The sequence below is a fragment of the Eublepharis macularius genome, chromosome 7 (genome assembly GCF_028583425.1).
Source record: "Eublepharis macularius isolate TG4126 chromosome 7, MPM_Emac_v1.0, whole genome shotgun sequence".
NCBI lineage: Eukaryota > Metazoa > Chordata > Lepidosauria > Squamata > Eublepharidae > Eublepharis > Eublepharis macularius.
The window spans coordinates 67049124-67069837 of NC_072796.1; the positions used below are offsets into that span (position 1 = coordinate 67049124).

Here is a 20714-nt window from a genome sequence, read left to right on the forward strand (position 1 = left end):
CCTTGGTTTCAGTACAGCACCAAGAGGCATCTAAGGCCCCCTCCACCACCACGCCTTGTTCAACGCTGGCTAGAGGGGAGAAAGAAGCAGCCCAGGTTCCAGCACAGACCCTTTCTCCATCCGAGGTTTGCAAGTTTCACTCAGGGGATGGGAGTTTGGAACTGGATCAGCCAATGGCCTCTCCATCAGTTCCAGAACAATTCCCACCTGTTTCTTCGGTTCTGATATTTCCTTCGTAGGTTGCAGCAAATTGATCTACTCTGCCATCTTAAGCAGCTCCTTCTGCTATGGATCGCTCTTCGTATCTGCTGATTATCCCCTCCATTCTGCAGCTGGTTCCAGTCTCGGCTCCAGGATCTTCTTTCCAGCCATGCCACCAGCTTTGGCAGCATGGAAAGTTTTGTTTGATCCTATGCAACTTGTATCAGTTCCAGGAATGCCCTAGTCGGTTCCACCCTTTTCCATACCAACCCTGCCTTTGATTCCAGTGCCTCCTATTCAGCAGGAATGCATACTCGATTCTGACTCTGAAGAGGAAAACGTAGCATCCAAGTTTGACCAGGCATCTGAGATGACCTCAGAGTCTGTTCCAGGCGAAATCGTTCCCCCATAGAGAGAAGCCTTGAAGTTGTCCAAACATGATGACAGTGGCAAAGCATACTGCAGACACTTCTCCTTGAGCTATGGTTTCTGGCACCTCATTATGCAGACATTGCTAGCTCAGGTCGATGGCCGTGCCACATGACACGAGGGGAAAGATCAAGGATTTTCCCTTCAAGGGTTCTCAGGTATTTGCTGCAAAAACTGATGAGGCTCTGACACAGGTTAGAAAAATTCATCAAACTGCCAAATATGTTGGGGTTCTGGCCCCTTCCCACCACCACCACCAGCAATATAGACAGTGTCCCTCTTCACCTTTCTCACAACAGTACCTGCAATACCATTCCTCCAGGTATTTTTATCACCCTTTCCAGCAACAAAGGTGTTTTCCTGCTTCTCAGCCACCTTCTAGGAAGGGCTCCTACAAGTAGAAATATAAGCAATTGCAGGATCACTCCCCTTGTACCTCATGCTCCACTTTGAAGTCTCTGTTTTGATTAACCCACCTTTGTTCCAGCCCCCAAGTTGTAGTTCAGGAACGGATTGGTTTCCTTCATCTCCAGTTGGAGAGCCATTACTAATGACTCCTGGGGCTTGTCCATAGTTCAGCATGGCTATCGCCTTCGCTTTTTGGAACTTCCACAGCTGACCTGTCCACTATCAGCCACTGTCGTCTGCCCTTCTGAACGTCAAGTGGCTCTCTGCGATCTTTTAAAGAAGGGGACTATTGAAACTATCCCTGCCTCTGACATTTCCCGAGGGTTTTATCCAAAAAAAATTTAGTTCAGAAAAAAAGATAGGACTTCATACCTATCATAGACCACCATGCTCTTAATATTTTTTCCTATTTGAAAAGTTTCATTTGTTGATGTTTACTACTGTTGTTCAACTATTGGAATTAAATTTGTGGTTTTCTGTATTAGTTTTAAGGGATGCATATTTTCACATCTCTTATCCACCTTGACCATCTCACGTATTTGCGGTTCAAATGTGGTTCCACTTGTTATCAATATACCTCCCTTCCCTTTGGGTTATCTTTTGCCCCATGGGTCTTTACCAGGTGTATGGCGGTAGTGGTAGTGCACTTAGAGCTCAGGGCCACATCGTGTATCCTTACTTTGATAATTAGCTTTTGGTTTCAAATTCTAAGGCCCGCCTTGAATCTGATGTACACCTGACTTTGCGGATCATGTCCGACTTTAGGTCTTGTGGTCAATTGGGAAAAGTTTCATCTTAATTCAACAAATTGCATCCAGTTTATAGGCGCTACTCTCAACTCTGTGGTTGCTAGGGCCCTTTTATCAGACAGAGCGATTGCTTTATGCTCCTTGGCCTCCTATTTTCTTTTCAATAGGTTTCAGCCAGCCCTTCTCATTCAGAAACTCCTAGACATTATGGCCTCTCTAACTTCAGTGGTCTTGTACACACAGCTTCGCATGTGACCACTCGAGAATTGGTTTCTCCAGAGATTTAACCCTACTATTCATTCTCAGTGTCTCCACTTGTCCATCCCCAAATCTGTAGTAAGGCCTTTGGTCTGGTGGAGGTTCCCCCCTAATTTGATGTTGGGAGTGCCATTTGGATTCTTAGATCCAGAGGAGACTGTCACCACCAATGCCTGCCCAACAGGTTGGGATGGTTGCTGCGAGCAGTGCTCTTTTCAAGAGTCGTCTTCGTCATCCTCTGAGATCAGACTATATATTAATGTTCTGGAACTTAGGGCCATCCATTACACCCTTGCTTCTTTTGCAGATCTTGTGCGAGGCAAGATCATTCAGGTGCATACGGACAACACCACAGCTATGTATTACTTGAACAAGCAGGGTGGAATGGTGTCCCTGCATCTCTGTACTAAAGCAACAGCGATACGGGACTGGGCTATCACCAACAAGGTGTTGTTGCATGCCATCCACATAGCTGGAAATGACAACTCATGGGTAGATGTCCTCCGCAGGATGGTCCACAACCATCACGAATGGTCCAAAACAGACAAATACATCTGTCCAATTTTCTGTCTCTGGGGAACATCAGCAATAGACCTCTTTGCCATGGCCAAGAATGCCAAAGCACTGGTCTTTTGCTGTCTGGCTGGCAGCAACCCTCGGTCACTGGGGGATGTATTCCAGATCCTGTGGACGGGAGCTTGCTTTGATGCCATCCCACCAACCCAACTCATATCTAGGGTCCTGGGCAGGATGAGATTGCAGGGTACCCACTGCATTTTGGTGACACCATTTTGGCTATATCATATGTGGTTTTTCCCACTACTAGCTACGTCAAGGAATCATTGTACACTTTCTGAAGGTCTCTGACCTCCAGTGCTCCACCACGATGTCAACAGGTTCAAAGTAACAATGTTGACATCAGGTCCTCCTATTGACTTTCTCCAAGGAGGTCATTCTAAATGCTTGTAAACCCTCCACAAGAGTGTCTTATGCTCGCAAGTGGGAGCATTTTTCTGCATGGGTTCTACACAAGGGATTGTCCCCTTTTTCCTGTCCATGCTATTTTTGATTATCGGCAATCTTTCATCCACATCTGTTTGGACCCTCTTAGCAGCCAATTTGGCCTTCCATGGTCCGGTTGATGGGAAGACTGTTTTTTCCCATGCTCCTGCCCATTCTTCTTGTCCTTCAAGACCTGTTTCCTTGTAGCAATTATGTCTGCCAGGCATGTTGGAGAACTTGCCGCCATTAGGGCAGGTTCCCCTTTCACTCTGTCCCCCCTCCCCAAACTGGTTGTTCTAAGACATAGTGCTACCTTTTCCCCTAAGGTGGTTTCCCAATTCCATTTATCTCAGGTTATTTCCTTGACTGTTTTATTTCCCAACCCTAACGATAATGCTGAACGCACCCTTCACAACTTGGATATCTGTAGGACATTACTGTTTACTTAAAGAGATTGAAAATGCACAGTTTTTGCAAGACATCAGCTTTATTTGTCTGTTTTGCTGGTTATTGAAAGGGGTTTAAGACATCACCCCAGACTTTGTCTCATTGGATTATTTCTGTACTTAAACTGTGTTACCATCACAGTGCAGTCTGATGTCCTTTTCCTTTGAGCGCCCATTCTACAAGCGCTCAAGCATCTTCGGCTGCCTCCTCCAGAGGTGTCTCACTTTCTGACATTTGTGCAGCCGCCACCTGCTCCTCTGCTGATAGATTCGTCTGACATTATTCTATAGATATTAATATGAGACAAGAGACTTCAGTAGGACAAGCAGTTCTTCATTCTCTATTTACTTTAGAGACTCAATCCCATCTCCTGATGAGTAGCTTGCTGTTCTCCCAGTGTGGGACTGCACAGTAGATGGATGATGAAAACAGGTTTGCACATATCATAACTGTTGTTCATCAACGTCTTCTCTGCAGGCCCACATTCCTTCCCTCCTGCCCTGCAGCAAGCTTTCTTATTTAATCTATATACTTACGCGGCTCTGGAGGAAGCAAGTGCTTATCCCTCATGACTAGGGGTGTGCATCCCGAAAAGATTTGGGTTTCCCACTTCGGTTTTACCCGAAGTGGGGGAAAAATTTGGAATTATGGTATTTACTCGCTTCAGTATGCTCTATAAATATTCGGAGTATACTGGAGTGAGGAGGAGCAACCCCTCCACCCCCCACCCACTTACCTGGCTGGAGGGAGAGGGGGAGGGTGATCAGCTGGGTGGTGGGACGCAGAAGCATGCACGGCAGCACAAGGCTGCAACGGCCTGGAGCCAATTGGCTCCTCTGCCGCTGCACTGCCTCCTGAGCCTGCAGGGCGGTGGGGAAGGCCGGAGCCGCCTCCTCCGGCCCTTCCTGCCCCTCAAATGGCCATGGCGCTGCGGCGGCCATTTGAGGGGCAGGAAGGGCTTTCTCCGCCTCCTCTGCCGCTCCACAGCCCCGCGGGCAGCGGGGAGGGCCGGAGCGACAGCTGCTGCCGACGCTGGAAAGGTAAGTGGAGCTGGGGCTGAGGTGATGTTTAAAGGGCCCCACCGCTGCTTGCAAGCAGAGGCGGGGCCCTTTAAAATCAGCCCCAAAGCTTTCCAAAGCATTATGAATGCTTCGGAAAGCTTTGATTCGGGATTTCTGAATCGGAGCCAGCATTCTGGCCCCGATTCAGAAATCCCAAATCTTTACCAATCAGGTCTGATTCTGGCATTTTTTCCTAATCGGATTTCTGAACCACACATGCCTATTCATGACACATGACTGTTTCGGCAGGAAACCATGCCAGGGGAGGGTTGCTCTAGGAGCCTTCTAGAAGCTAGAAAAATCTCTCTGCAGCTGGCCTGCGCTTGCCCATAATAAGAATAAGTAACAACAGTCCCAGTGTGTGCCTGCACAGAATATGTCAATGAACAACAGTTACAGGTAAGTGCAACACTGTTTTATAGCTGTGAAGCAACTATCTAACATACTGTACATACTTCTTTTGATGGATAGCACAAGTGGAGGTTCTCTCTGCTGCCCTCCGAGCCTCAGGTCTGGACCCTCTGGAAGAAGCTACAGCAGGTATTGGCAAGTTGGCAGATTGTCAAAATGAACTGAGGATCAAAGACCAGCTGAACTGTAAATTAATTCAGGATGACACTGTGCCTTCACTCAACAATGCTGTTGAGGTAAATGCTTAGTTGCTTTGAATTTATCACTTAAATATTGATGGAGAAATACTTAGAAATAGAAAATAGCTTTATTTTTGTACTTTTGTACCAAGTTATTTTCTGCTAAAAGTATTACTTCAACAGGCAAATACATTAGAGAAATTTGTTTTGTACCTGAACTCTGCATTATTAGGGTAGAAACTGCAAACATGTTGTTAACCAGACAAAAATAAATGTTTAGAGGAGGTACTATTACTCATTGGTAGAGAATATGTTTGGCATACAGAATAGGTCAGTCTTCAGTATCTCCAAATTAAAAAATCACAGATTTCAGAAAAACTACCTGAGGCTTTGGAAATCTGTTGCCAGTCAGAGTAGAGCCAACAAGATTTCATGTATTGAGTTAGTTCCCTGATCTGGACAACTTCGTATAACTGGCATCAAGTTAAGGCCTTTGTATTAGTTTGCTGCTGGTTCCTAAAAAGGTATTATATTATGGCAGAGATGTGGTCCTCTTTCGGTTTTAGCAACAGCTCTAACCACTAGTATCAATTTCAGAAAAAGAGGATAATCTGTAATGTAGCTCCCCAAGATGTTTTGTTTTCAGGTTAATTGAAAACTGGATTATTAGAATTCACAAATCACTTAGACTGTTTTAAATTCCTATTTAAAAACTATGAGTAAAGCATCTTACTCATATGTAATAGTAAGTTGATTCTAAAATGAATTAGCTAATAGGTATAATTAAGACATAAACCAAGGCATGATTTAGCACAATACGAAAGAGCTCTGTGCTTGCAAAAATCCCTCCCCCACCCCAAGTCAAAATCAATCAATGACTTTGGTGTATACCATCATTTTAGCATTGCATTTGAACTACCAAACTCTGGTTTGCCTTCCCCTCACCAAAACATAAAATACAGTTTGGCAGTTTAGATATGCCAAACTACACGTAGGCATTGCTTCTGAATCTTGTGATAGATGCGTAGAACTATATTTGTTTTATGTATTGTCGAAGGCTTTCACGGCCGGAGAACGATGGTTGTTGTGGATTTTCCGGGCTGTATTGCCGTGGTCTTGGCATTGTAGTTCCTGACGTTTTGCCAGCAGCTGTGGCTGGCATCTTCAGATGTGTAGCACCAAAAGACAGAGATCTCTCAGTGTCAGTGTGGAAAAGATGTTGGCAGGTCATTTATATCTACTCAGGAGGGGTGGGGTTGAGCTGAGTCATCCTGTAAGAGTTTCCCAGGGTGTGGAATGCTAATGGAGGGAGGCTTCACTGTATCCCGAGGAGGTTCTTTTGCATATGGATTGGTGCTTGATGTGCTAATCTTCTCTGCAAGGCTATTGTCGGGTATAGAGTGTTTTGTTAGCCTGGTGTTTTTCAGAACTGGAAACCATGCTCTGTTCATTCTTAAGGTTTCTTCTTTCCTGTTGAAGTTTTGCTTACGCTTGTGAATTTCAATGGCTTCCCTGTGCAGTCTGACAAAGTAGTTGGAAGTGTTGTCCAGTATTTTGGTGTCCTGGAATAAGATACTGTGCCCTGTTTGAGTGAGGCTATGTTCAGCCACTGCTGATTTTTCAAGTTGTCCAAGTCTGCAGTGTCTTTCATGTTCTTTTATTCTTGTCTGGATGCTGCGCTTTGTGGTCCTGATGTAAACTTGTCCACAGCTGCAGGGTATACGGTATACTCCTGCAGAGGTGAGGGGGTCTCTACTGTCTTTTACTGATCGTAGCATCTGTTGTATTTTTCGGGTGGGTCTGAATACTGCTTGAAGGTTATGCTTTTTCATAAGCTTTCGCATCTGATCAGTAATTCCTTTGATATATGGCAAAAACACTTTTCCTGTAGGAGACTGTTTTTCCTTGGTTGTTTGATTCATCCTGGGTTTGATTGCTCTTCGGATTTCATTTCTGGAGTAGCCATTTGCCTGAAGTGCGTGGTTTAGATGATTAATTTCCTCATTGAGAAAGCGCGGCTCACATATCCGTCTTGCACGATCCACTAATGTTTTCATTATGCCTCTTTTCTGTCGGGGGTGGTGATTGGAGTTTTTGTGTAAGTACCGATCAGTGTGAGTTGGTTTCCTGTAGACCTTGTGACCTAACTGAAAGTTTGCTTTGCGGATGACCAAGGTATCCAGAAGTTTTGCATAAGCAAAACTTCAACAGGAAAGAAGAAACCTTAAGAATGAACAGAGCATGGTTTCCAGTTCTGAAAAACACCAGGCTAACAAAACACTCTACACCCGACAATAGCCCTGCAGAGAAGATTAGCACATCAAGCACCAATCCATATGCAAAAGAACCTCCTCGGGATACAGTGAAGCCTCCCTCCATTAGCATTCCACACCCTGGGAAACTCTTACAGGATGACTCAGCTCAACCCCACCCCTCCTGAGTAGATATAAATGACCTGCCAACATCTTTTCCACACTGACACTGAGAGATCTCTGTCTTTTGGTGCTACACCTCTGAAGATGCCAGCCACAGCTGCTGGCGAAACGTCAGGAACTTACAATGCCAAGACCACGGCAATACAGCCCGGAAAACCCACAACAACCATATATTTGTTTTACATGTTTAGCCATATAATACATCTTCACTTACAATCCAGCATAATTGGCCTTAGGATCAACTTTGCATATTACTTTTAGAAATTAATACAAGGGAAAAGTAAATATGCATGGATGTATTTTTAAAATTGTAGCATGCAGCAATTTCTACATTTCTAATTAGACAAACATGAGTGTCTGCATAGTGTATTTACTCTAATGCAAGACTGTTTTTTCTAAGTATGCTGTCAAAAAAGGGGATTATCTAACATTTGTAAACATTTACAGTTATAACATTTTTAAAGGGAAGATCATCTTAAATTCATAGCTGTCTTCCTTTTGAGTAAATAATGATGTTATCAGGAACACCACAAGGTTCTTAGTGCCCCTGAATACCCCCCCCCTCTTCTTCTTCATACCTTCATATATCTGCCCTTTGGGGGGGAAATGATGCAGTGATAGCAGAGAAGAGGAAATTCTTGCAACTGTCCTTTTTTCTTCTTCTGTTTCCTCCCTCCCTCCCCCAGTTCATTCTAAGATTCGTCGTAATACTACCTAAGAAGATCCAGTAGTTACTGACAAATTCTGCTAATGTGAATTTCCTGAATGCAAAAGGGGAGGGAGGAAAGTGGAGAAAAGCAGAAATGTGGGAGGATGACATGGCAAAAACAGACTTTTCTTTCTACTACTTCCTGCTGCCTCCTCATTATTCCCTATTAGCAGTGCAGATAAACTGGGGTAGGGTAGAACAGCAGAATTAGTCTCTGGCTCAGATTTAACATCCAAGATAAAGGAATTCAGCAGCCAGGAAGCTCATATATATCATACTGAAGACTGGCTCTTGAAGCTGCTGAAGCTCATACTCCAAGCCAAAAGTACTTCATCAGCATCTTTTGTTTTAACAACAGCAACAAAAATTCTCACCGTGCTTGCATCATCCTCAAAAGTTCATTTTATTCAAGTTGAAATTGGAGGTGAAGTGGGAGGAGCATGCCCATGTGTATTTAAACCTGTTGAATTCAGTAAGATTTAGCCATTCCTCACTGTCTCTTGTTTATGCATATATATATTTCAAATATTTGGTTGTTAATATGTTTGGGGCAGAATGGGGTTATACATATCAAATTATAGTGGTCACATGGATTTTATAAAAGCACTGCAAAAACATTTCTAAAAATTTGATAGAAATTATTTCATTGAACTAAATTACCATTTTTGAATCTTGAGTATTATGTTTTGCTTTCCACCACAGAATATTGTAGAATCTGCTCTTCGCTATATTCACAGTGATTCAGACTTGAGCACTAACAATAGTTTCAGTCCTGAAGAAGAAAAAAAATCTAAAATTCAGGTATTTTAAGATCTTTTTCTGTGACATTTCAGTCTATCATAGAAGTTTTTATATATGACAGCAGAATGTATCAAATAATGCTAAGGCAAAAAATTAGCTGACAGTTTGCTTTGCTTAAAAATGTCCATTGTAGTTTTCTTCTTCTCTTTAGAATACTGAATTTTGATACTTAAAATTATTGTTTAGTCTTCTTGTTCCTTGTGAGCACCTGAATTGCAAATGTGAGTTGTACGTGTAGTTGGGCAAGCACTGGCACATGTGTCGTAAGAGCCAGGCGGTCCCTGGAAGTGCGCAGAGTTTCAGCACGTGAAAGAGTTTGTGGGAGAGTCGGAGAAATACCATCGTGGTAGGAGAAACCACGCCCCGTGAAGAAGTGCTCATGAAACAAGCTTGAGATACCCGGAGGCTTGTCGGGCGGGGAGGTCCCCCTTGGGGGCTCCCGGTTGCTGTTCTCCACCTGCACATTCCATTCTCCTCCCAGTCTTCCAGCTCCTTTCCACTTTGTCCGGAGGGACTTTTCATCTGCCCCCGTGGTTTCAGCGGGAATCCTCAGTGTACTGACTGAAGACAGCTCATAAGAGAACTCTTGGGATTCTTCCCTTTTCTGAGGATACACATGCTACTCAGTGTTGTAACACCTTGCTGTGTGTAATTGATTGTGATGATATTACAGTGATTATGATGTTTTAGAATTTCACATGTTGTATTCACTCTTGTATATTACTCTCAAATTCACTAAATTATTTTTGTGAACATTGTGTGAAGAATTTAGTTCACTGCATCAGTGCTCATTTGTGTTTTTTGGCAAGTAAGAGCCAGGCATGGCTGTACCATGTCAAGCTGTGTACACAGCTAATTTCCCTTTTGTCGTAAGGGCTACTAGTGCTTCGTGGCAAAAAGAAAGATGAATAAGGTGCCTTCAAAGTTAGAAGCTCCTCCAGGACTTGACCATGCATCTTCTAGCAGTCTTTAATTATTAGATTGCTGAAGTAGTTTATGCTTTGGTGTATTTATAAGTGTATAAGTGTTGCATGGGGCAGATGCCCCAGTCTCTATTTTTAAATTCTCCTTTCCATTTCAGGACATTGTACCTCAGGCTTTGCTGGACCAGTATTTATCCATGACAGATCCCTCCCGTGCTCAGACTGTTGATACAGAAATCGCTAAGCACTGTGCCTACAGCCTTCCAGGTGTGGCACTTGCCTTAGGTAGACAAAACTGGCACTGTTTGAAAGACACCTATGAGACTCTAGCCTCTGATATGCAGGTAAAGAAATGGGTCTACAATGGGTCTAAGCACCAAGTGAAATTGGACTGTTATGCTTTGGTTTCTCTAGAATTTGGGAAGGAAGTGAAAGTACCTTGATACAAAAGGTGGTGTATGGTAAATGTAAAGGAAAAATTCAGATTGGTCACTTTGTGTTACTAAATTTCTGAGGTAGTTCTTCTGAGATTAGAAGTTCTTTGTTACCTTAACACACTCTTCTAGTAGTTCATTACAAAGATTCAGTAGCTTCACAAGTTTATAAAGATGAGTGCTGAAATATCAGAGTTGATCATAATATCAGATCAACTCTGATATTTCAGCACTCATCTTTATAAACCTTATGATAGTATTTTTGTGGATATTAAGTATAGTTTCATTCCTTCTAATTTAGTTGTTTTATTAAAGATTCACAACTGTTGGTTTGGCATGATAGCCCCCCATTTCTGGTTATTGAAAAGTCCTCCCTCCCCTGTCTGGCAAAAGCAGGTGAGACTACAGTTTGCAGAGAACCTTGAGGTGGGGGAAGGGATCTTTGTGTTGAATGTTCGGAGCAGACTTGTGCACTGCCGATGGCCTGATGAATGACTTTGTGAACCACTCATACAGCATACCTCATAGTCAGGGAAGTACCCTCTCCAGAGTGCTTTGGACAATGTACATGATACTCCTTACTCCAATTTAGCCTCTCCGTTCTCTGTGAGGTGGTTTAGGCTTGGTGAGGAGAACTGGCCTGAGGCCACTCTTAATTTTATGGTTGAGTAAAGATTTGATCCATTGTTTTGCTGGTTCCAGACCAATGCTGTAATCATTTCACTGGCTTTGCAGTAAACAAACACAAAATCTATTTGCCCAATAAAGAAATTAAAACCAGGGATTAGATAAGAGCTTTGCTCTGTGCTAGTATTATCCCAATAGGGTCTTGTAATATTAATGCAAAGCCAGATTGATTAAGTTCCAAACAAGGATGTAAAATAGGAGTAAGGGCCTAGTCCTATGTTTTGCTATACTGTATTAGAGAGTTTAGGGGATTTGTTGTGTACGGCAGGTGGCACGGCAGGCAGCCTGCCTTCCAGCTCTCCCCCCAGAGCACTCCCGTGCACTGCCCACAGTTGCAGCGAAGAGGTAAGGGGCGGTGAGGCAAGCCGCCCAAACTGCAGAGTGCTCTTGGGCGGGCACAAGTACTGGCACAATAAATGCCTTGTGCAAGAATTTGATACCGCATCCACTACTGAGTTAGCAAACACATAAAAGGGAGAAGAGAGAGGGAGGGAGAGCATCTCCCTTTCCTCTGTTGCCAGCAAAAATGTTAGTAAGAGATTGGATGGGAGCAGATAATGTGTATATTCTGTTTGTGTTATCCTTCAAATAAGAAATGCCCCATCTTCCTGGCAGTGACTAGTTAATGTACTAGGTATTGATTCCATGTTCTTAAACAATTAGAAAGACCATGGTATGTATCATTTATTTGGAAACTGACCCTTAGATTGTCAGCTGTGCTGGATTGATGATGTATGTGGAAAAGTCATTGTTGGTGCTCAGTATAAGTGCTTCTGTATAGTTTGTGGGCTGTAATAAAAACTGTCTGACTCACCACAGTATGTGAAGTTCATTACAATAGTCTTTGTTGCACATTTTCTTGCAAAGGAACTAGACCTTGTGGAAGATTTTGCATAGCTATCACCTATCTAAAAATTACCAAGGAAATAGGAGATGTGGGCATCAACAGTAGTCATAATAACAACATTCGATTTATATACTGCCCTTCAGGATAGCTTAATGCCCACTCAGAGCGGTTTACAAAGTATGTTATTATCCCCACAACAAACACCCTGTGAGGTGGGTGGAGCTGAGAGCGCTCCAGAGAGCTGTGACTAGCCCAAGGTCACCCAGCTGGCTTCAAGTGGAGGAGTGGGGAATCAAACCCGGCTCTCCAGATTAGAGTCCTCCCCAGATTAGAGTCTTAACCACTACAACAAACATGCATAATGCCTAGTTCCCAGCGGCGTAGCATGCCTTAGTGCTGCCTGGGGCAGGAGGTGGTGCCCCCTTCTGTGATGTCATCACGCAAGGGTGCGCCCCCGCCTGCCCAAGAGCGCTCTGCAGTTTGGGCGGCTTGCCTCAGCGCCCCTTACCTCTTCGCTGCAACTGTGGGCAGTGCATGGGAGTGCTCTGGGGGGAGAGCTGGGAGACAGGCTGCCTGCCGTGCCACCTGCTGCACTGCCGGGGCACCTGGCTCGCTGGGTGCCAAACTGGCAGCGGAGGTGCTGGCAGCTGCGGTGATGGAGTGGGGAGGTGGGTCGCAGGGGCACGCCCCTGCCTGCCCCAGAGCGCTTGTGGTTCAGGCTGCTTGCCTCACCGCCCCTTCTTCACAGCAGCTTCCTGCACTGCTGCTGGGTGCTGAGCTGATGGCAGTGGTGCGGGCAGCTGCAGCGAAAAGATAAGGGGCAGGAGATGCGAGCAGCCCTAACTGTGGGAGTGGGGAGGGTCAGGAGATGAGCGGGGAGGCAGGCCGCCTGCTGCACCGCAGGGTCATCCAGCTCGCTGGGCGCCGTTTGGGCAGTGGCAGTGAAGGGGCAGGGAGGCGAGGGGGGGGCGCTCCTGGGGGGGCTGTGGATGTGGCGCCCTCTCAAAATTTTGCGCCCAGGGCAGCCGCCCCCCTGACCCTCCCCACGCTACGCTTCTGCTAGTTCCTGAAGTCAGGTCAAGCCATAGTTGTGCCAGATTTCTACCTGAAATGAGGCATAATAAATATTTGATTGTACAACAAAATTAACTCAGCATCTGAAACCATTTTATATAATTTATTGCAGTGTGCCTAATGGGTGAATGTGTTTTGTTTTCTCTCAGTGGAAAGTTCGAAGAACATTGGCATTCTCTATACATGAACTTGCAGTCATTCTTGGAGACCAGCTTACAGCTGGTGACTTGGTTCCAGTCTTTAATGGCTTTTTAAAGGACCTTGATGAAGTCAGGATAGGTGTGCTTAAGCACCTACATGATTTTCTGAAGGTAAATTATCCTTTACTAAAATAAGTAAGCTTTCCACTTCCATGCTTAAATCTGTGGGTTTTATCAGTAATGGAGCTTGCAGGTTTTTTTTTTTTAAAAAGTTCTGATTGCCTTCGCACCCAAGCAATCAAACACAAAATTGGTCATGTGTTTTTAATTTCTGCTCTAAATTACATTGGAACTGCAGACAGTTCAGTCTGTCTCCCTCTATTGCTCTTGGGCCAGCAAGTGAAGACTTTAGTTTGGTGTTCCCTCACTTATTAGCCCTTCTCCCTGCTTGTATAGCTTTATGTGTTTATACTGTTTTTGTCTTCATATTATGTTTTATTTAATTGTTTTAAATATTTACGTATATTTGTTTTTAAATTATTTTTAATGAGCATAATGTTTTAATGTTCATTGCCTTGGGTACCCTGAATTGAGTGGAAAGGCAGCATAGAAATGTTTTAAGTAAACTTTGGTTCTTTTTTGTTCCAGGATGTTTCAAAGGGATCTGAAAAGCTCTTTTTGGAACTCCTTCATTTATACTAAATAAATTATTCTGATTCAGTTGATCAGTTCTGTTCAGTCAATCAGTGCTGCTGACAGTATGTTCATGCCTTCTTCCAGCTGCTTCATCCTGATAAAAGGCGGGAATATCTTTATCAGCTTCAGGAATTCTTAGTGACAGATAATAGCAGGAACTGGCGCTTCCGAGCTGAGCTGGCTGAGTATGTATCGTTACATTTTTAGTGTGCTTCTTTACAGCTTCAGCAAGAATGCTGCATCAGCACTTAGTTTGTGTGTTTGGGGGTGGGGGAGAGAGGGAGAAAGGAACTTGTAGAAGACATGTATCCTGACAATTGAAAAACCTGCAGAGCCACCATTTTTAAACAAACTAAAGTAACCTAAAGTCACACTTGTAGTGTGAAAAGTTTTTTTAAAATAGTGTATTTTTTAAACAATAAGGAGTACAGAAGGAAAAAGGGAAAGGGAACAAAGGGTTTAAGTTTGCAAGAAAAAACTATAGATACACATTACAAGGATTATTACAAAGATTATTAAAGTGCAGCAGTTACTTAACATTTTTCAGGTATATAGAGTATTAAACTATATAGTCGAATTAAATTAAAATGAAAAAAATATCATTATTACAAGTTACTTTATAATTACCAGTTTGAAAAAGAACAAGCATCTTGAAATATTTTCAAAAATATAATAATGTTCTCCTATAGCTAATTATATATAAATTATTTTATCATATTAAATTTATTAGTACTGATTATACTACATTAGTCAATTATATAACATATATATGTTTAATTGACTATCATGAGTTTAAGATGATTACTATTTCCATAATTCCATACAGATCAAAACTCATATAAAAATTGAACTGTATCACTTATATCCCATCTTTATTTATAATAAAAATAGTACATTTCCCATTTCTTTCCAAAATCTTTGTTCTGTCTTCTATTTATATAGTTTGTTAATTTGGCCATTACCACATATTTGGCCATTTTATCTTCCCAATTTTCTTCATTGGACATTCTTCTAGTTTCCATTGGGTTGCCATTACTATTCCAGCTGCCGTAACATAATACATTATGATATATATAATATATTATAATATATTGCGGGTTCATAATTGTCAAAACCACATTGTCTGCATAGCTCTCCAATTTAAATTCTTCTCCGTCTACTTTTAAGCCTTCAATTTTAGGATTGTCTTTCTTTTGAGGCAACAATTTCCATTACCAGAACAAATAATTGTGGTGATAGTGGGTATCCTTGCCTGGTCCCTTTTCTTTCTTTTTTTTTTTATTACCTACATTAACTAACAATACAGAGCAAAAGAAGGGGGGCAGGGGAAGGAAAGAAAAAAGAACAGCAACATATAACAACACTACACTACAAATAATGCTTTCCCTTCATACTGCCATTATTAAAAAATTAAAACTTTGTAAGATATTGATGGAGTGGTTGACCTTGCAAAATACAGATTACAATCCAAATTAAGTCTTCCTCCCCTCCCGGGCCTCGGACGCAGTTCTCTCTGAGCAACTGCAACCGCAGTGCTTGTTCCCTCCCCCCCCCCTTCAGACTTCAAATCCTTCTTGCTTGGTGTCTTGCTGACATTCTTGATTTTTGTCCTCAAAATCCCTTAGTTGATCTTCTGATATTATCTTGTAAGCTTGATCTTTGTAACTAAACCAGATACCTTCCGGAAATAGCCATTTATACTTTATTCCACGTTCCCTCAGAAGAGCTGCGAACTTTTTATACTTAAATCTTCTTTTCCGAACTAAAAATGGGACGTCCTTCAGTATCTTAACTTTATTACCCAGAAAGTCCAGATCCGCATTGTATGAGTTGTATAGGATAGTGTCTCGGATCCTCTTAGATGAAAAATCGATGATGATCTCGCGAGGCAGCTGACGCTTCGTTGCATATTTTGAAGAAGCCCAACGGACTTCCAAAATGGCACTTTTTACCTCTTCTTTAGTTGCCCTCGCGGGTGTTGCCAATAGTTCCAAGGCCAGACCCCATAAATCCTCATTTTCCTCCTCTTTCACATTCTGGAGGCGCAAAATTGTCTGTGTTCGTTCCACTTGTAGCCCGATCAGCTGGTTCTCCACCAGCTTTAACTCTTTATTCGTTGCCCTCACGAGTGACGCATTTTCCTGAGCAGACTTCTCTACCCCCCCGCTGCTTCCTTAATGGTTTTCACTTCGCTCTCAATTAAGCCCACCCTTTGATCTGTTTCATTCAGCTTGTCAACAAAGGGCTTTATGGCTTCGATAACCGACCTCTTCACCAAGTCCTCGAGCGACTCTCCTTTCCCCTGCAGGGCAGCCGAGATTGACTTGCCCAAAGCGGGTCTCTGCTTTTTCGCTGCCATTTTAGGGGGGGGGACCGCCGACCCAATTCTGAAACTCAGCGAGGGGGACGAACGAGCCTTCTTAGCTTCAGATCCCACCACTCCTTCGCGTGCGCTTGTAATAACAGAAGGGATTCGCTTACTTACAGGCTTTCACCTAGTTCTGCTCTTTGCCATTTTCCATGGCCCGGCAGCACTCGAGGTGCCGCACACGTCTGTCGGCCTCCATAGGGACAAACGGGCAATTTACCCCCTGCATCGATTTCAGGGGGCTCTTCCCGCCGCGTCCCGGACCCTGCCTCCCTCACTGGGAGTCCTGGGGGCTAATCTTCGCAGATCAGCCGCCCGGTCAGGCTGCTCGGGCGCTTCCTCTCAGACCTGCGGAGAGGAGCGTCCGACATGGCCGAGAAAACGAAACCGAATCCTTGCCTGGTCCCTTTTCAATTTGAAATTCCTCTGTCAATACTCTATTAATTATAATTTTTACATTCTGCTTTGCATAAATTCCTTGTATCCAGTTTTCAGATCTAGATCCACAATTTAAATCTTTTAGTACTTTTTGTAAAACAAAAGTCCAGGAAGGATTGTCAAATGCCTTTTCAGCATCTTAAAACATAAATGCTGCTTTATGTCTCTTTTTATCTACAAATTCCATTGCCTCAAATAAACCAAACATTTTCTTTCATAAATTTCTTTTCCACAAAGCCCATTGGATCAGAATGTATTATTTTTGATATATCTTTTCTTAGTCTTTCTGCCATTATTGAAGTAAAGAGTTTATAATCCACATTCAGTAAAGAAATAGATCTGTAAGACTGAGGTGACATTGAGTCGTTACCTTCTTTGTAAGTCAATGTAATATGAGCCTCTTGCCATGTTTGAGGCAATGTCTTATCTTTGCTTATTTTATTCATCACTTTTTGAACTGGCAATATTAGCTCTTCCTTCGAGCACTTATAGTACATTGCCAATAACCCATCTGGGCCTGGTGCTTTTTCTTTTTTCATTTTTGTACTGCTTGTGAGATTTCCTGTATGGTAATATTATGATTTAATATATCTCTTATCTTCTGGTGTGAACTTTGGAATAGATGTATCTTTAATATAATCTTCCAATCCTTCTTCTGTTAAATCTTCTTATAAAGATGTGGAAAAAAATGAAACAAACTGTTGGTATATACCATGTTCCATATGGGTAATTCCATCAGACCTTTTTACTCCTGTTATTCTTCTTCTTTCAATTTCTCTCCTTAAACAATGGACTAAAAACCATCTAGATTTATTCACATGTTCAAAATATTTCTGTTTCAAAAAGCTTAATTTCTTTGGCATTTTTTCCATTTGTAATATGTTTAATTGATTTTCCTTTAAGGTCACCTTCTTGAGGGATTTTATGCTTTCTTTCCAGAACTTGATTTTTTCTTATTATTTCTGTAATTTGTTCCAATTTCTCTCTTTTTTTCCCCCTTGAAGCCATGGCTTATCAGATTTCCTCTCATGAAGGCTTTGCAAGCTTACCAAATTGTTATAACAGAAATATCATCTGTAGAGTTCACTTTAAAAAATTCTTCTAAGTCTTTTTTACATTTCTTTAACGTATCTTCTTGCAATAAAAGGATATCGTTCAATCGCTATCTTCTTCCTTTTATTCCACCTGTTTGCCACTCCATGAATAATGGGTTATGATCTGCAAATTTTTTGGTTGTATCTCAGCCTTTTTTAGATTCATCATTAGAGTTTTAGATATCCAGCACAATATGTATGGTGTCTGACAGAAAAATAAGTATAGTCTCTTAAGATTTGGAGTTCATAACTCTCCAAGCATCTATTAATGTATCAAAAAACATTTTTTGGAAGCCTTCCCCCGTTGCTTTCTTGTATCTTTTTAAAGTCCATTACTCCAATCATATCACCAAAAATAATAATTTCTCCTTCTGAAAATCTAATATTTCAAAAAATGTCTCATAAAATTTTTCTTTACCATTGTGTGGAGCATATATTGATAATAATGTATTAATTTTGCCATCTGGAAATCTAATTGTCAACCTAATATATCTCCCTTTGGAATCTTTCAATTCTTCTACAACATTTATTCGTTGGTTTATTATATAAACCGGCTACACCTTTTTTCTTTTCATCTGCTGATGATAAACGTTGCCCAATTTTTTTGGTTTTTAAAATATATTCATATTCCTTCTTTATGTGTGTTGAATACATACAATATCCACATTTTGTTTTTTTGATAAATACCTTTGATCGCTTTATAGGGGAATTTAAGTCATATTTTTTGATAAAATATTTAGTCTGTCCGTTTTGTTAGAATGCTGCTTCCTGATCTAATTTTCCTTCTTCATCGTCTGTTGTTTTTTTTATTCTTCTCCTCTAATCTCCTCTGATCTTGTTGATCCTCCAAGGTTTTCTCTGCTGACAACTTGTCGTAAAGTTGTTTAACTTGTTCAATCGTTAAAATTAATCTTCTTCCCTTTGGTAATAGCATGTCAAGAGCAAACTCCAGCGATATTTTATATCCTTCTTTTGTAAAGCTTGCATGTGATGAAGAGAACTGTGGTTCTCGAAAGCTTATGCCTCAATAAAGTTGGTTAGTCTTAAAGGTGCTACTGGACTTTATCCTTTTTTGCACTACAGACTAACACATCTAACTCCTCTGATTCTTTTGTAAAATTTGTCTTAAAAAATCAAAATCCTTTCTCTTTTTCAATAAGGTTGGTGAAAGGTCTTGAATAGAGATGGGCACGAACTTAAATACGAACCAAAGTTTGGCATGAACTGGCAGTTGGTCAGAGCCCATTTCTGATGAACCGCCACAAACTTTAGGGCAGTTCGTTTGGTTCATTTTTCAGTTGGTCACGGCAGATGGCTTGGTGCTGATCAATCAGTTTCCTAGGCAATGGGACCAGTTTCTGTACCATGTATCTGACGAAGAGAACTTGATTATCAAAAGCTTATGCTACAATAAAATTGGTTAGTCTTAAAGGTGCTACTGGACTCTTTTTGATTTTGCTAGGCAATGGGAGATGGGCTTTCTACAGACCTTCTGCTGACCCAGAAGTGACCTTCTGCTGGCCCAGAAGTGGTGATTTGCTGGCCCAGAAGTGATATTTTCACAAACCAAATGAACCAGTTCATTAACCGGGGCAAGTTCATGAAAGTTTGTGGTTCATGAAACGTGACGAACCACGAACTTCATGGTTCTCTTTTTATGGTTTGTGCCCATCTCAAGAGTTGAAAGATCTGTACTTCTTTCCCTGAAACTATAAGTGGAGATCCTCTCTGTTTTTTCATTATAAAATCCCTTGTTTCCTTGTGCGTAAATTTTACTAATATATCTTGAGGTTTTCTATCTTTGGTTTCAAATTTTGAATTAACTCTATATATTTGATCAATATGTTCAGTCTTAAAATGTTCTTGTAATAGTTCACGAAATTTCCCTTCTAGATTTGTTTTCCCAAACTCTTCTGGAATAGACCTGAATCTTAAATTAGAGTTTCTGTTCTGAACCTCTAGAACTTCAGTCTTCTGGTTTGCTTCTTCTAATTGTTGAAGTAGCACCTATTGATGTAATTCTCGACCTTTGTGTTCTTGTGTTGTGTGAAAAAAAGGTTTGATAGCAGTTTGGTGGTGTTAAGAAACCGTGGTTTCCTTTCTCTGCTTATTAAGAAGTTGTGTATCCTTATTTGAAAATAAGTCCTCCTAAGTGGCTTACTTGCAAGAAAATTAAAATAAATGAAAACTGCTTCAGATTTAAATATGCTTAGGACTACGGTATGTGGATATCTTTGTTCTACAAGAAAGGGAGAAGAAACCTCTGGGGTGTATTTCCTTTCAAAGTTCAAGAGGGAGGAAGCTGTTTGCTTCTGGTGCCTGACATACAATATCTGGTGGTTAGATCAGGTTCTAGAACCCAGCAGCTGCCTCCTCCTAGCCTTATTTGGAATATTAAAGAATGGGACCCAGCAGTTCTCCCATGACAGAGCGATTTGCCTATTCCTGCAGCACTTGGAGCTGTGGAAGTTGTCTTCCTTATAGTGGGTACCAGCAGTTGAGGCAAATAGCCCTACCATGTAGAGTCAACGCTGGGTTCATAGACTACTTAAGGATGAGAGATAAGAAACTGCTGGTCCCCTGGGAGTTGGCTTCACTTGAACACACCATTAGTTTAGGGCTTTAAAGATCAGTGGCAACCAGGGTAGCCACTAAAGGACCAGAATAATATTGTCCCTATGGTGAATGCTTGTTAACAACTTGGGCTAGCTGAAACTTCCAGACAGTCCTTAAGGGTAATCCCATGTAAAGCATGTTGCAGTAATCTAATGTAAAGTTAACGTGGGGCTCTGATGCAGGCTATTGTATTATATTGATTTCTGAGACAAAAGCTATTCAAATTATAAACACAAAATAGTTTACACAAATACTGGGGGTTTTTTGCTTGGGTATATGAATTAGCCTATCTGTTTCCAGTGGATGG

General features: G+C 41.8%; 1 protein-coding gene across 3 annotated transcripts in view; it reads left to right on the forward strand.

Annotated features, from left to right (window-relative positions):
• Positions 1–20714, forward strand: part of PPP4R1 (protein phosphatase 4 regulatory subunit 1) — a 76364-nt gene that overhangs the window by 46517 nt on the left and 9133 nt on the right. For all 3 annotated transcript variants that reach the window (XM_054984635.1, XM_054984636.1, XM_054984637.1), the window contains 5 exons: positions 5027–5202; positions 8992–9090; positions 10172–10357; positions 13205–13366; positions 13976–14076. In XM_054984635.1, coding sequence (XP_054840610.1) covers positions 5027–5202; positions 8992–9090; positions 10172–10357; positions 13205–13366; positions 13976–14076 — 724 coding nt within the window. The remainder of the gene's footprint in view (positions 1–5026; positions 5203–8991; positions 9091–10171; positions 10358–13204; positions 13367–13975; positions 14077–20714) is intronic.